General features: G+C 39.4%; 1 protein-coding gene across 4 annotated transcripts in view; it reads left to right on the top strand.

The window, feature by feature from the left end:
• Positions 1–17,282, top strand: part of NSUN6 (NOP2/Sun RNA methyltransferase 6) — a 74,254-nt gene that overhangs the window by 18,697 nt on the left and 38,275 nt on the right. For all 4 annotated transcript variants that reach the window (XM_082832906.1, XM_082832909.1, XM_082832908.1 and 1 more), the window contains 4 exons: positions 2,141–2,250; positions 3,021–3,174; positions 14,053–14,134; positions 17,097–17,216. In XM_082832906.1, the coding sequence (XP_082689032.1) occupies positions 2,141–2,250; positions 3,021–3,174; positions 14,053–14,134; positions 17,097–17,216 (466 nt within the window). The remainder of the gene's footprint in view (positions 1–2,140; positions 2,251–3,020; positions 3,175–14,052; positions 14,135–17,096; positions 17,217–17,282) is intronic.

The raw sequence follows: 17,282 nt of genomic DNA, 5'->3' as shown, positions 1-17,282 counted from the left end.
CGATTGGGGTTGACGTGTATACACTGATGTGTATAAAATGGATGACTAATAAGAACCTGCTGTATAAAAAAAAAATGTGCTGTGTTGATAAAGTGTTTAAAGAAAAATAACAGGGTTCTACTGTATAGCACAGTGAGTTATATTCAGTATCCTCTGATAAACCATAATGGAGAAGAATATGAAAAAGAATATGTATGTGTATAACTGAATCACTTTGCTATACAGCAGAAATTAGCACAACATTGTAAATCAAATATACTTCAATAAAATTAAAAAAATATGTAGGTAATTTTTGTGATTATTGAGATCATGAGATTGCCAAGGTTTAGGATTCAGAGTGAGATGAGCTGCTTGGCATGCTTTAGAACCTGGGGGAATGAACCTCTTCTAGAGATAGCTAGAGAATGGGCAGTGAGAGTGTGGGACCAGGAAGGAGGATAAAGCTGAGAAGTTTACTGAGGTTTGATCATTTGGAGATCATGGGAAGAAAATGCACTTAATTCCCCAAGCAAGGAGTTATGACAGCACATGTGAAATGTTGCCAACCAGGGAAGCCCATCAGACATGCAGTGCTCAAGATGTTTGTTTGGGGTAATCACATAGGCACTCCTGACTTTTGAAAAAGGCCGCTCTGAGTGTTGGAAGTGAGACCCAGGCTTCAGTGATTTGAGGAATGGATGGGAGGTGAGAATTTGGAGAGCCCTCAAAAAAGCTGGATAGTAAAGGAAGAAAAGAAGACTTAACCTCTGTCTAGTTTAAAATATTAATAACTTACTGTGCACCAATCTACCACTTTAGAAATACTTTTGAATGCCTTGTATGTTGTTTGTTTTAGTCTTTGAAGGCAGGGACTTTATTTCTCTTCTCTCCTAATGCTGTTATGAAACAGTAATGCTTGTTAAATGATGAAGCAGGTTTTTTTTTTCCTTTGGGGGTTGTGATTTTAATCCACATAAAGCTTCATTGGGTGATTAGAATAGAAACACTTGATCATGTCCATTCTAACATGAAACGCATCAGAGCTGGGCCCCAAGGGGTCCCTTTTCCTGTTCTAGCCTGTGTGTCATTTCCTGTGACCTCAGTCCTGCCTAATTATTTTTAAATTGAGGTATAGCTGATGTACAATATAAGTTACAGGTGTACAGTATAGTGATTCACAATTTTTAAGGGTTATGCTCCATTTATAGTTATAAAATATTGGCTATACCATTAGCTATTTTGCTGAAATAATGCCATTTGCAGCAACGTGGATGGACCTAGAGATTATCATACTAAGTGAAGTAAGTGAGAAAGAGAAAGACAGATACCGTATGATATCACTTACATGTGGAATCTAAAAAAAAATACAAATGAATTTATTTACAAAATGGAAGTAGACTTAGAGACATAGAAAACAAATTTATGGTTACCAAAGGGGAAAGGGGGTGGGCGAGGGATAAATCAGGAGTTTGGGATGAACAGATACACACTGCTGCATATAAAATAGGTAACAACAAGGTCCTACTGTATAGCATAGTGAACTATATTCAATATCTTGTAATAACCTATATAGGAAAAGAATCTGAAAAAGAAATATCTATATCTGTATATCTATCTATATAAAACTGAATCACTTTGCTGTACACCTGAAACTAACTCAACATTGTAAATCAACTATACTTCAATAAAGAAAAAAATATTGGCTGTATTCCCTGTATCATATAATAGATCCTTGTAGCTTATTTTATACCTAATAGTTTGTACCTATTAATCCCCTACTCCTTTCTTGCCCTTCCCCACTTCCCTCTCCCCACTGGTAGCCACTACTTTGGTCTCTGTATCTGTGGGTCTGCTTCTTTTTTGTTATATTCACTAGTTGTATTTGATGAAGCAGTTTTTGGTGCCACTTACTATCTTGCAATAGGATCCTTTTTCTGTTTTCTTTTTCTGAAGTGTCCATCTTCTTTGTAATTTTTTAAAGAAGCTATTTCTTCCGTATTTATCTTTTTTCAGCTTTTTCTCATTTGTTCATTAGTGGCATTCCTATGGGACGGTGAAGACCAAAGAGGTTATTTACTTAGGGTTCAGATTGAAACACTGAAAAGGTTGATAGGCGTTGGAGGTGTATCACTGTTCACTTTCTCTCATCTTGCATCCCTAGGAATAATATAAAACAACAGCCCTGTGAAGTTATCGTTGGAGCCCAGTGTGGCAATGCAGTCTTACGAGGAGCCCACGTCTATGTTCCAGGAATTGTGTCAGCCTCAAAATGTGAGTATAATGTTTAGGTTTCTCTGTAGAACAGCCACTAAAATTTATGTGTATCATCAAATGGAAAATTTATTAAATCATCACTCAGGTACATTTCAGATTTACTTTAATAAAGATATTTTCCAAGTTTTGCATTTAGTATAGCCGGTTGAGAGATATATCTGATAAGGACTAACAAGTTAGGCATCCGTATATGGGTTTTGTGCCCATTTCTTTTATTCCCTTTGAGGACGTGTGTGATGATGTTTACAGGATCAGGACTGATGAATAGAGCGTAAGATGTCAGTGAAATTTTGTTTTGTATTCTTTACTCTGTTGCCCTAAAACCTCAGGCTGCTGTCCTGTCATTTGTGAGGGGAACATTCGGAGCCTAGAATCTTAAATATTGGGATGAATCTTAGTATTCTTAATTTACCCTCTTAGGGAATGTTAGGTTTGGGAAAAATAATTTAAATAGAAGATATCCTTCCTTTTCTGCTCAGCTAAAGACTTCCAGCTGAGGTCAGATGTTTTGAAGACTGTTCTGTATCTTTGTTTTCCTAGGGGAAAAAAAAGCATCAGTTCGTTTTATTGTTGGCAAACATTTGAAAGGAAAAAGTTACATTTTCTATTAGGGGTTACAGTGAGATGGGTCAGTCTGCTTCATGCCCACTACTGATGCCCCTAGGCGTCCCCAGTCCTAAAGCTTGAAGACTTAAAGCTTAAAGAATTTTCACTATTCTGCTAAAGTACAGATAGATCAGTGTGATACGATTTTCTTCTTTCTCTAGTTATGAAAGGTGGAGATCTTGTTTCCGTGTACTCTGATATTAAAGGCAAATGTAAGAAAGGAGCCAAAGAATTTGATGGAACAAAAATATTTCTTGGAAATGGGATTTCTGAACTAAGCCGCAAAGAGATCTTCAGCAGGCTCCCTGAACTGAAGTATGTCAGCAAATGCCATTTGGGGGAAATAAGCACCTGTGGTTCAAAGAAAATGAAAAACAACGTAAAAAATATATCTAGAAAACTTTAATGAGCAAAGGGGTTTTTAGTCCAGATATAGATGTGGCTGCCTTAACTCTGTTTTCTTTCTATTAACGGAAATATACTTCACTGACCTTAAAAAATATATATATATATATCTAGTTGCATTATATGAATGATTTTTTTTTTTTAGTATAAATTCAACTGGAAAATACTTTAACCCATATTGCCATTTTTGAGGGGGAAATATCCTTTCAGGTAAAAGAGTAAATGCTCAGATTAAGGAGCCTATTGTATATTAAGTTGAAAAGTTTTGTATCTTTGGAAAACATTACTTATCTTGTTAAAGGATGAATTAGACCACCTCTCCAGATCTTTTTTTTAACAGTCTGTGGGCAAAGAAAAGCTTATGGCTTTAATATTAAAAAGAGAAAAAATATTTAACTAAAAAATTTACCAGGAAGCCAGTACTCACATGAATACTTGTGGTCAAAAATTAATGTTCGGACTTACACCGAATTAAAATCCAAGTTATGTTAAAGTCATCTCCAGTTGCTACAGGTGCTGAATAAATTAAATTGGTGGACAGTCCAGTTTCTTATAATTTTTAAAAATTGAAGTATAGTTGATTTATAGTGTGTTAATTTCTGCTGTACAGCAAAGTGACTCAGTTATACATATACATTCTTTTTAATATTCTTTTCCATTATGGTTCATCACAGGATGTTGAATATGGTTCCCTGTGCTGTACAGTAGGACCTTGTTGTTTATCTATTCTGTATGTAATAGCTTACATCTGCTAACCTCAACCTCCCAGTCCACCCCCTCCCCAATCCTCGCCCCCTTGGCAACCACAAGTCTGTTGTCTATGAGTCTGTTTCTATTTTGTAGGTAGGTTCATTTGTGTCTTATTTCGCTTCGTGCTTTCAGGCTGTTTTAGGAATCCTACGGACAGCTCTGTTACTCCAAAGTTGACAGCTGATGGAAACATGCTGAAAGCTGTGAATTTAGCCTGCTAGGACAGAGCCACATCCCTGATTCCTGGGACAGTTTTTTATATTAAAACCGTTTGGATTTATAGTTGAAATTAATTCTTCTAAGGAAATAGGCTATTCTCTCCACCTAGAGATAGCGGTACTTTCCAAATGGCCAAGAACAAATACTGTCTTCTCCTTGGAGCGCCTTCTGAAGATTATGCATACATCTGCTGTGTTAACCTTTGGGTCTGTAATGGGGAGTTGATAGCTTGACTGCTTCCTTTAGCTCGTTATTAGTGGTACTTGCTTTATCCTTATTTGACGTGGTGGTTCCAGTAACTGGGTCCACAGATTTCTGAGTACTGTTTTCTTTGTTGGTGGGAGTAGGAGGCAGCCATCTTTTAAGAAACTGTTGAGTTTAAAAAAAAATTTTATTTTTTATTGGAGTACAGTTGATTTACAATGTTGAGGTAGTTTCAGGTGACAGCAAAGTGATTCAGTTATACGTATACACATATCTATTCTTTTCCAGACTTTCTTCCCATGTAGGTTATTACAGAGTATTGAGCGGAGTCCCCTGTGCTATGCATGCAGTAGGTCCTTGTTGGTTATCCGTTTTAGACATAGTGATGGGTACATGGTAATCCCGACCTTCCAATCTTTCCCTCCCCCCACACCTTTCCCCTCTGGTAACCATAGGGCATTCTCTAAGTCTGTGAGTCTGTTTCTGTTTTGTAAATACGTTCATTTGTATAATTTTTTTAGATTCTACATATAAGTGATATATGAAATTTGTCTTTCTCTGTCTGACGTACTTCACTTAGTATGATAATTTCTAGGTCCATCAATGTTGCTGTAAATGTCATTATTTCATTTTTTTTAATGGCTGAGTAATATTCCATTGTATATATGTGCCACATCTTCTTTATCCATTCATCTGTCAGTGGACACTTAGGTTGCTTCCATGCCTTGGCTATTGTAAATAGTGCTGCAATGAATATTGGGCTGCGTGTACCTTTTTGAAGAATGAGTTCCTCCAGATACATGCCCAGGGGTGGGATTGCTGGATCATATGGTGGCTCTATTTTTAGTTTTTTTTTTTTTTTTTTTTAGTTTTAGTTTTTTAAGGAACCTCCATACTGTTCTCCATAGTGGTTGCACCAATTTACATTCCCACCAGCAGTGCAAGAGGGTCCCCTTTTCACCACACCCTCTCCAGCAGTTATTGTTTGTAGACTTTTTGATGATGGCCATTCTGACTGGTGTGAGGTGATACCTCATTGTAGTTTTGATTTCTCTAATAATTAATGATGTTGAGCATCTTTTCGTGGCCATTGGTATGTCGTCTTTGGAGAAATGTCTGTTTAGATCTTCCCATTTTTTGAATGGGTTGTTTGTTTTTTTGAAATAGAGCTGCATGAGCTGTTTGTATATTTTGGAGATTAATCCCTTGTCGCATCATTTGCAAGTATTTTCTCCCATTTTGTGGGTTGTCTTTTCATTTTGTTTATGGTTTCCTTTGCTGTACAAAAGCTTTGAAGTTTCATTAGGTCCCATTTGTTTATTTTTGTTTTTATTTTCATTACTCTAGGAGGTGGATCCACAAAGATATTGCTGTGATTTATGTCAAAGAGTATTCTTCCTATGTTTTCCTCTAAGAGCTTTATAGTATCAGGTCTTACATTTAGGTCTTTAATCCATTTTGAGTTTATTTTAGTATATGGTGTTAAAAAATGTTCTAATTTCATTCTTTTACATGTAGCTGTCCAGTATTCCCAGCACCACTTATTGAAGAGACTGTATTTTCTCAATTGTATTGTCTTGCCTCCTTTGTCATAGAATAATTGACCATAAGTGCTTGGGTTTATTTCTGAGCTTTCTATCCTGTTCCTTTGATCTACAAGTCTGTCTTTGTGCCAGTATCGTGTAGCTTTGATGACTGTAGCTTTGTAGTATAGTCTGAAGTCAGGGTGTCTGATTCTTCCAGATCCGTTTTCCTTTTTCAGGATTGCTTTGGCTATTTGGGGTCTTTTGTGTTTCCATATAAATTTTAAAATTTATTGTTCTGGTTCTGTGAAAAATGCCATCGGTAATTTGATAGGGATTGCATTGAATCCATAGATTGCCTTGGGTATTATAGTCATTTTGACATTATTGATTATTTCTACCCAAGAGCATGGTATATCTTTCTATCTGTTTGTGTCATCTTCAGTTTCTTTCATCAGTGTCTTATAGTTTTCAGAGTACAGGTCTTTTGCCTCCTTAGGTAGGTTTATCCCTAGATATTTTATTTGTTTTGTTGCAAGGGTAAATGGGATTGTTTTGTTAATTTCTCTTTCTGATCTTTTGTTGTTAGTGTATAGGAATGCAAGAGATTTTTGCATATGAATTTTGTATCCTGCAACTTTACCGAATTCCTTGATGAGCTCTGGTATTTTTCTGGTGGCATCTTTAGGATTTTCTATGTATAGTGTCATGTCATCTGCAAACAGTGACAGTTTTACTACTTCTTTTCCAATTTGGATTCCATTTATTTATTTGTTTATTTTGGATTCCATTTATTTATTTATTTATTCATTCATTCTTCTCTGATTGCTGTGGCCAGGACCTCCAAAACTATGTTGAATAAAAGTGGTGAGAGTGGACATCCTTGTCTTATTCCTGATCTTAGAGGAAGTGCTTTCAGCTATTCACCATTGAGAATGTGTTATCTGTGGGTTTGTCATATGTGGCCTTTATTATGCTGAGGTAGGTTCCCTCTATGCCCACTTTCTGGAGAGTTTTTATCATAAATGGGTTATCATAAATTTTGTCAAAAGCTTTTTCTGCATCTATTGAGATGATCATATGGTTTTTGTTCTTCAATTTGTTAATGTGGCGTGTCACACTAATTGATTTGCGGATGTTGAAGAATCCTTGCATCCCTGGGATAAATCCCACTTGATCATGGTGTATGATCCTTTTAATGTATTGTTGGATTTGGTTTGCTAGTATTTTGTTCAGGATTTCTTGCATGTATGTTCATCAGTGATAATTGGCCTGTAATTTTCTTTTTTTTGTGGTATCTTTGTCTGGTTTTAGTATCACGGTGACGGTGGCCTTGTAGAATGAACTTGGGAGTGTTCCTTCCTCTGCAGTTTTTTGGAAGAGTTTCAGAAGGATAAGTGTTAGCTCTTATGGAAATGTTTGATAGAATTTGCCTGTGAAGCCATCTGCTCCTGGCCTTTTGTTTGTTGGAAGTTTTTTAATCACAGTTTCAATTTCAGTACTTGTGATTGGTCTGTTCATATTTTCTATTTCTTCCTGGTTCAGTCCTGGGAGATTGTACCTTTATAGAAATTTGCCCATTTCTTCTAGGTTGTCTGTTTTATTGGCATATAGTTGCTTGTAGTAGTCTTTTATGATCTTTTGTATTTCTGTAGTGTCCATTGTAACTTCTCCTTTGTCATTTCTAATTTTATTGATTTGAGCCCTCTCCATCTTTTTCTTGATGAGTCTGGCCTAAGGTTTATCAGTTTTGTTTACCTTTTCAAAGAACCAGCTTTCAGTTTCATTGATCTTTCCTTTTGTTTTCTTCGTCTCTATTTCATTTATTTCTGCTCTGATCTTTATGGTTTCTTTCCTTCTATTAACTTTGGGTTTTCTTCTTCTTTCTCTAGTTGCTTTAGGTGTATGGTTGGGTTGTTTATTTGAGATTTTTCTTGTTTCCTGAGTTAAGATTGTCCCTCTTAGAACTGCTTTTGATGTGTCCCATAGGTGTTGGATCGTTGTGCTTTTGTTTTCATTTGTCTCCAGGTAGTTTTTGATTTTCTCTTTGATTTCTTCAGTGATCCATTAGGTTGTTTAGTAACATATTGTTTAGCCTCCATGTGTTTGTGTTTTCACAGTTTTTTTTCTTGTAATTTATTTCTAATCTCATAGTGTTGTGGTCAGAAAAGATGCTTGATATGATTTCAATTTTCTTAAATTTACTGAGGCTTGATTTATGGCGCAGCATGTGGTTAATCCTGGCGATTGTTCCATGTGCCCATGAAAAGAACGTGTGTTCTGCTGCTTTCGGATGGAATGCTCTGTACATAATCAATCAAGTCCACCTGGTCTAATGTGTCATTTAAGGCCTGTGTTTATTGATTTTCTGTCTGGATGATCTGTCTGTTGGTGAAAGTGGGGTGTTAAAGTCCCCCTACTGTTACTGTGTTACTGTCGAGTTCTCCTTTTATGGCTGTTAGCATTTGCCTTATATATTGTGGCGCTCCAGTGTTGCGTGAATATATATTTACAGTTGTTATATCTTCTTTTTGGATTGATCCCTTGATCATTATGTAGTGTCCTTTTTTGTCTCTTGTAACAGTCTTTATTTTAAAGTCTATTTTGTTTGATATGAGTATCACTACTCCAGCTTTCTTTTGATTTCCATTTGCATGGAATATCTTTTTCCATCCCCGCACATTCAGTCTGCATGTATCCCTAGATCTGAAGTGGGTCTCTTGTAGACAGCATATATTTGGGTCTTGTTTTTATATTCATTCAGCCAGTCTGTGTCTTTTGGTTGGAGCTTTTATCTACTTACATTTAAGGTAATTATCGATATGTATGTTCTTATTGCCGTTTTGTTAATTGTTTTGTTTTTGTAGGTCTTTTTTCTTCTTTTGTTCTTTTCTCTTGTGATTTGATGACCATCTTTTTTTTTAATTTTTTATTTATTTTATTTTTTATTTTTTATTTTTTTGATGACCATCTTTAATGTTGCGTTTGGATTGCTTTTTCTTTTTTGTGTGTGTATCGTAGGTTTTTGGTTTGCGGTTCCCATGACTTTTATATATATATACAAGATTGTTCTAAGTTGCTGGTCTCTTAATTTCCCGTGCATTTCTGGTATCCGGCATTTGTACTCTCCTCACGATTGCTGCTTTTGATATCATATTTATGTGTGGATGATTTCCTACCTTTATGTTTGCTTTTACTGGTGAGATTTTCGATTAGTAATTCTCTTGTTTCTCTAGTTGTGGCTTTTTCTGTTCCGTCTGGAGAAGTTCCTTTAGCATTTGTTGTAAAGCTGGTTTGGTGGTGCTGAATTCTTGTAGCTTTTGATTGTCAAATCTGAATGAGAGCCTTGCTGAGTAGAGTATTCTTGGTTGCAGGTTTTTCCCTTTCATCACTTTAAATATATTGTGCCACTCCCTTCTGGCCTGCAGAGTTTCTCCTGAAAAATCAGTTGATAACCTTATGGGGATTCCCTTGTATTTTATTTGTTGCTTTTCCCTTTTTACTTCTAATATTTTCTCTGCCTTTAATTTTTGGCAGTTTGATTAATATATGTCTTGGCGTGTTCCTCCTTGGGTTTATCCTGTATGGAATTCTGTGCTTCCTGGACTTGGGTGGCTGTTTTCTTTCCCATGTTAGGGAAAGTTTCAGGTATTATCTCTTCAAATATTTTCTCAGGTCCTTTCTTTCTCTCTTCTCCTTCTGTGGCCTCTATAATGTGAATGTTGGTGTTTTTAATGTTGTCCCAGAGGTCTCTGAAACATTCTTTTTTCTGTTCCATGGCAGTGCTTTACCCCATTCTGTCTTCCAGCTCACTTATCCATTCTTCTTCCTCATTGTTCAACTCTGTTGTTTAAATCTCTTGGCTCTTTCTTAAACATTTCTTGTATCTTCTTGGTCTGTGCCACCGTTCTTTTTCCGAGATCTTGTATCATCTTTACTGTCACTACTATGAATTCTTTTCCTGTCTCCACTTCACTTAGTTGTTCTTCTGGTGTTTTATCTCGTTCCTTTGTCTGGAACATATTCGTCTGCTGTCTCATTTTGTGTAACCCTGTGTTTGCAGTCCCACAGGCTGCAGGATTGTAGTTCCTCTTGGTGTGTGCCACCTTGTGGGTGCAGCCGGTCTAAGAGGCTTGTGCAGGCTTCCTGGTGGGAGGGACTGGTGGCTGCCCACTGGTGGGTGGAGCTGGGTTGTGGTGGGTAGGGCATGTCAAGTGTTGTGTTTAGAGGTGGCTGTGGATTCAGGAAGACTTTAAACAGTCTGTCTGCAGATGGGTGGGGCTGTTTGTTTTTTGTTCCCACCCTGTTTGTTTTTTGGCCTGAGGAATCCCAGTACTATATCCTAAGGGCTGTTGGGTGGGGCCAGGTCTTGGCTTCAAAATGGCGGCCTCCAGGACAGCTCATGCCATTGAGCGCTCCCCCGTACCTCTGCCACCAGTGTCCTTGTCCCCACAGTGAGCCGCAGTTGCCCCCTCCCTCCCCAGGAGACCCTCCAAGACCAGCAGGTAGGTCTGGCCCAGGCTCCTATGAAGTCACCTCTTTTTCCCTTGGGTCCTGGTGTGCATGAGACCTTGTGTGCGCCCTCCAAGAGTGGTGTTCCTGTTTCCCCAGTCCTGTGGAGTTCCTGTGATCAAGCCCCACTGGCCTTCAAAGCCAAATACTCTGGCTTCTCCTCTTGATGCCAGACCCCCAGACTGGGGAGCCTGACATGGGGTTCAGAACTCCCACTCCTGTGGGAGAACCTCTGTGATATAATTATTTTCCATTTTCTGTGTCACCCACCCAGCGGGTACGGGATTTGATTGTATCATGCACGTGCCCCTCCTGCTGTCTCGCTGTGGCTGCTTCTTTGTCTTTGGAAGTAGTATATCTTTACTGGTAGGTTCTGGCCCTTTTTTGTTGATGGTTGTTCAGCAGTTAGTTGTGATTTTGATGTTTTCATGAGAGAAGGTGAGCTCTGGTCCTACTGCTTCTCCATATTGTTAGGAAACCAAGAAACTGTTGATTGTTAAACTCAGCATTCAGGTAGGCCATTATGATTTCTTTCTCTGCCTATGTGAGGAAAAGTGTGCTTCCACAGCAAAGAAATGTGGCATTTAGACACTGTTTATTATTTATATTCTTTTAAAACTTAGGACCAACTCTTTTAACAGTACATTTGTACAGTCAGTGAATTTTTGCCCTTTGGTTTCTTGAATGCCAGCTGAGTTGAATCATTAGACTCAGAGATAGATTAGTTTACTAACAGATTGTTCATCCTATGGGGTGTTATATTTCGCAGTATTATGTGGAGATATATGGTACAGAAATAGTTGTAAAGGAAACATGGCAGCCCATACCTGAACAATAACTGGCTTAAATTATTTTGTCACGTTACTTTAAATTAAATACTGTACAGATGGACACTCTTGTGCTGGTAGGCGTGGTCAGAGGGAGCTAGTGCAAGGGGAGCCAGAGCTTGAAGCACTGGTGGGAGCTGGGTTAGGAAGGCAGGTGTATAAGTGTTCGTTTCAGTATTTTGCAGAGGACTGGAGCCCTGCAGGGTAGAGTCACTTGAGCGATGATTCAAGGCATTCAGTAGTGGGTCTAGAAGCTTGCACTGGGGGCAAGGTGTTGATCAAGGTAAGTGTCCCAGTTGTCTCAACAAAGGACTGACTTTTGAACGTGAGGCAGTGACATTTTGTAAGTTTCTTTTGTGTATTTTCTGCTCAGGGGCAAGAACTATTTAACTAAGAAGTGGTTTGATTTGATCCTGACTGGAGCAAGGACGAGGCTTAACTCTGATGAAAGGTGCAGATTTGGAGATACCAAGTGTTGCACAGATGAGTGAGGGTAAAAGGCATGGGAAGAAGAAGAAGGCGCTAACATTGGTAGTCAGACCCACTGCAGTGACGGTCCACAAATGCCTGCAGAAATTATTTCACTCTTAAGGGTCAGCATAAACTTACTCTGCTGTGGCATAATAAATACATAAATAATTTGATCTATGTCCCAGGTTGCTGGCATACAGCTCCCAAAGCCCTTGGGAACTCAGGAGCGGTAAGAGTGCCTCTGTACCCCCGCCCGGCAGCTTCAGGATGGGGCTGTTGGCCGGAGCAGCCAAGCACGTGACCAGAGGGTGGCACGTGTGCCTCATCCCAGGCCTCCGGGAAAGAGAGAGGGCATGGAGACTGAGCTAGCCACCAGTGCCCGTGATGTAATCAGTCATGCCCATGTGATGAAACCTCCCTAAAAGCCACTGAACGAGGGGCTTGGACAGCTTCCAGGTTGGTGAACACATCTAGGTCCTGGGAGGGTGGTGTATCCATGCCCCCTCTCACGCCTTGCCCGACGCATCCCTTCTGTTTGGCTGTTTCCCCAGTTGTATCCTTCATAGTAAACTGGTGACCGCAAGTGAAGTCATCAGTTTTTGTTTCTGTTTTTTTACGGAAAAGAAAGTCAAACTTATTTAATGAAAAACTAGAATTAATAAAAATTAGCAAATATACACACACACAAAATATACTCACACAGCAGCACTGTGTATTGACTCACATAGGGGAAAAGCAGTGGTCCAAGACCTCTCAACATGGCTTGTCAGTTAAAGAAAAAAATACCCAAACACACACACACGCATGCGCACACAAAAAAACAGAACAGAAAACAAGAACCCAATATTTTTCAGCAGTACACTCAATCTACAACCAACACAAATTCAGAATTATTTTATAATGCTTCCTTTCTTAATACAAAAGATGCCCATCTTGGGTGTGTGTATATATATATATATTTTTTTTTTTTTTTCAGTGGTTTACTGTTGACTTATTTTTAAATATATTAGTGTTACTACATGTGACTGTTTCCCGTATTTAATAGCCTTTCCTTTTATTTACCTTCATGTGCCCCAAGCTTCCGGTTGGTAGGCAGACAGGTAAATTGTTTTCCTGAGTTCTGTGAGTTATCCTGGTGAATTGTCAAGCTGAGGAGGGAGTCTAGGAGCCTCCAAATTCATAGGCAGTCAGTCTCAAGGCCAGGTCGCAGCCTGGGAGGTGCAGCTGGCACCTGGAGCGGGGCCAGTCTTGTTGGACTGAACCTGTGGATTCTGACGACGACCCCAGGCAGTCTGTCAGAAGTTAAGTGAATTGTAGGACACCCACTTGGTGTCCAGAGAGGTGGAGAGTTGGTGGGTGAGAGAGAAGCCCACACGTGTGGTGTCAGAAGTGTTGTGAGTACGTCACGTAGGGTACACACGTCTGTGTAGGTGCTTCTTTGCCACGGTCAGTTCATAAACTCCGAACTTACCTACGTGCTGTGTCTGCGGGCCCCGTTCTCCTTTCCGTGCCCCTGTAATCCCTGAACAGCACGTTGACTTTCCCGTCTTCTCGCTCGCTCTCGTGGCCTATGCAGCTGGCCACGCTTGGCTTTTCTCTAACAGTGTGCTTGTGTACCTCCTGTCCCCTTAGACAGCCTCTCTGACTGCGAGGTTTGTCTCAGTGGATCCCCGTCTACCAGGCCATCCTGGGCCCTGGCCCTTCCTGCTCCGATCAGGTCCACTGCCACTCACAGTTGGGGACAGAGGTGGCAGAGGTCATCCTGTGGATGGTGTCAGTACTGGGCAGTTACTCCCTGACGAGATGAGAGGGAAGCAGTGTGGCACGTTTGTCATGGCTTATCACCAGCATGATTCTTAACATATGTTTTTATTTTTCATACAAGTACCGAGCATAGTGCCTGGCAAACTGAAGGGATCACAAAATGTTTGTTGAATTGAAAGGCTCACCACAGTTACCAGAAAGATGAGAATGCATCAGTGAATAAAGACTCAGATGGTCTTCACTTTTTAGTCCGTGCAGATCTCTAAAGGAATGCAGTGGTGCTCAAGTGAAAATTTTATGTGACTTTATCCTTTTTAGTGCTTCCAGTGCCCTACGCTACTGTGGGTAAAAATCCAGAAACACTTCACGGGAATACTTTAAAGTATTTTGGTGTTGAGTAAAAAAGGTTTTAAAAAGGCATAACATATTTGACTTGTTACTTGCGTATATTCTTAGAAATGGAGATTGTGTAGATTGTCTAATTTATACTGAGTAATGTTAGATTTCCTGTTTTTCAGAGGCATAGGCGTAAGAATGACAGACCCAGTGTATCTGAGCCCCTCATTTGACAACGTACTGCCTAGCTACTTATTTTTACAAGTAAGTATTTGTAAAAGCAAAATACTTAGTGACACTGAAATATACTTCAGCGAATTATTTGAAATCTAAGGGTTTGTTTTTTTGCTTCTATTAACTTTTTTTTTTTGCAGTGTATTTATGTTTTCTGATCTACCTTTGGTTAAGTAGTAAGGAAAAGCTTATTAAGCACTTTCTCTTTTTCTCAAGTGATGAACTACCTTTTCTCCCTTCATTGGCCCAGCGGTGCTTATCGTAGAATAAGCACAGTACGTAGGGTGAGAAGGCGTGCGCAGGGCGCTGCCGCGACTCCGGCTCACCCTTAGGAAAGGAAAGGCTCCACCGTGTGAGACGGCGGGGTCTGTGTCATTTCTTTCGGGCACCAGTTCTGAGCTGTAGTTTGAGAGCTTCTTCCTGAATGTGCTTTCCTTCCTCTTTCCTACCCTCAAGTTTAATAAATATGGTTGTACTTTTCTTATTATAAAATGTCTGTAACTGCTGTAAAAAAAAAACAACCACCTACTTAGTGTAGCTTATTGTGATGATTGCTTTCCATTTCCACTATTAACCCCTAAATAAAGCATGCATTTGCTATACATGTAAGTGTTCCATGTGTAAGTCTGAGTGAGATTCACATGGTTTACTACTCGCAGATTTTGGTCAGATGGTTATCAATTGCTGTGATATAACAAGTAATTTATTTTCCCTTGTCCAGTTTATGATGTACTTTCATGTACATTAGCTCATATGATTTGTTACAGTCTGCTTGTTAGGTGGCATTTTTATTATTTTATTATTATTACCAATGTAACATGAAGATACTGAAGGCCGGATCTGGTCAGGTTCTTGAATAAGGTCGCACAATGGGTAGGTAGTAGCATCTGTACCCTAACTTAAGCGTAGATGACATTTGCTTTCTACTCTGATTAGTATGTAACCAAAAGTCATTTTATAAATCCAGAGATTAATTCTGGGGTGGACAAATAGAAAAACAGATTTACATTTGTCATCTGATTCTACATTGGTGGTGGTGTAAACCGTTAGGATGCATAACCTAATATAAAGTCATAAACGGTTACGTAGAATCTTCTTCAGTAGTCTCTGCCAGCCTTTTTTATTACTTTCTTTTTTATTTAATTTTTATTTTAAAATTTTTTTTTCGAGAAACAGTTCCCAAGAGTGCTTTTCTTTTTTTTTTTTAATTAATTTATTTTATTTATTATTTATCTTTGGCCGTGTCGGGTCTTCCTTGCTGCACGCGGGCTTTCTCTAGTTGCGGCGAGCAGGGGGGCTACTGTTCGTTGCGGTGCCTGGGCTTCTCACTGCGGTGGCTTCTCCTGTTGAGGAGCTCGGGCTCTAGAGCACAGGCTCCGTAGTTGTGGTGCACGGGCTTAGCTGCTCCGTGGCATGTGGGATTTTCCCGGACCAGGGCTCGAACCTGTGTCCCCTACATTGACAGGCGGATTCTTAACCACTGCGCCACTAGGGCAGTCCTGCCAGCCTTTTAAAAAATGTGGTGTTGTGCTGGGCTCTTTGAATATATTATCACACGCCTGCACTGGCTGTAACTGAAGAACACTGATACCAGTTCTTGAATGATGTTCAGCAACCTCTTAACTTGTGAAGATGAGGTAGTTCATAGGGTGATTGGCTGAATACCTTGTAAGCCCCAGAGTTAGGCAACTAATACTTTGTCCATTCTGTGCAATTATTGAAGGTACTTTACAGAGAGGTAGAGTTATATACTTGGGAAAATCCCTGGTGAAATTTGTGGGTTTTTTTCTTTTTTTTTGATGCCTCTTGCCTTGCCTTTCTCTGGAAACCATTATCCCCAGATCTGTACTGTTTACTTGTTTGCAACAGCTAACGTGGAAGCTTCACATTGTGGGTTCCTTGTTGAGGAGAGGAGGTTGTAAAGGGCTGGTGATAATTGATTATTTCTCATGTAGCAGTTGAAGTTACACAAGGATGTACTTTATAAAGTTAATTGGAGTGTCGCACACAATCATTAAAATTACGAATGTGCAATATTATTTGGTTTTTCAAAACCACAAAGGAAACTTTTGATTTGTCTGACCACAATCCACAGAACTGCAGAAACGCCTTTGATGTCTTTCACGATTGAAATGATTGACAGTGAAAGGTTTAATACTTAAATATTTACAACAGCTGTTTCCAGTTATATTCTAGTTGCATTCTAGGTTATCTGGAATCAAAAATGGTACTCCAAAGTTGATCTTTTCATTGCCTGGTTTCTTGGAAATAATTGATTTAAAAGCCAGATGAGGTTGGATAATCTGAGAGCTTTAAATACATGCTGCTGCCTGGACTCTACCACGTGAATGGGCTTTCGTTGGTCTGGCTGGGGTGGGGCCTGGGTCAGGATGCTGAAAAGCTCTCCCAGGTGGTTCTAGTTTGCAGCTAAGGTTGAGAATGGCTGTAGCAGTAGCAAGGGTGCACAGCTAGCTGCATGTTAGAAGCACCTGGGGAGATCTTAAAAACACTGATGTCTGGCCCTATTGCCAGAAATTCTGATTTAACTATTCTAGATGACTGCGCATTAAAAACAACAAAAGACAGAACTCACCAGGTGATTCTGTCGTGCAGCCAGGATTGAGAAATACTGTAGAGAAAGGTAGTAGATGAAATTGTTTTAGAGAAACTTTGTCATCATTTAAATATTTAATGAAGCCTCTTCACTGGGACTGTTTCATGCTTTCAACTGATTGCATACCAGAAGGTTCTTAACGTATTACGTTGGATTGGACATTTCTGTCATCTTTGGCCATTGCATTAACGTTATCTTTGTTAGGAGTGAAGCATCACTATCATCTCCAGATGGAGAATCACTGAATCTTCAGTGGCCACATACGTGTTTTTATATTAGAGTTCAGTTTTTAATGTGTTGTGTCTTTACGTCCTCTGATTCTGAAACTTAAAATGATCTTGAGTCACTGATAACAAATTAGTTTTTTTTTCCCTATAGAATTTGCCGTCTGCTGTAGTAAGTCATGTTCTGGATCCTCAGCCTGGAGAGAAGATTCTAGATTTGTGTGCGGCCCCCGGAGGCAAAACAACACACATTGCAGCGCTGATGCATGATCAGGTGAGGCCGTCTTCGTGCAGAGCTGCTCTTGATACACTGCATGTCTCAGTGATGGGGGTGGAAGTA

This window comes from Leucopleurus acutus (genome assembly GCF_964270905.1).
Source record: "Leucopleurus acutus genome assembly, chromosome: 1".
NCBI classification, from domain to species: domain Eukaryota; kingdom Metazoa; phylum Chordata; class Mammalia; order Artiodactyla; family Delphinidae; genus Leucopleurus; species Leucopleurus acutus.
Note: the sequence above shows the minus strand (reverse complement) of the source record. Positions and strands in the feature narration are given on the sequence as shown.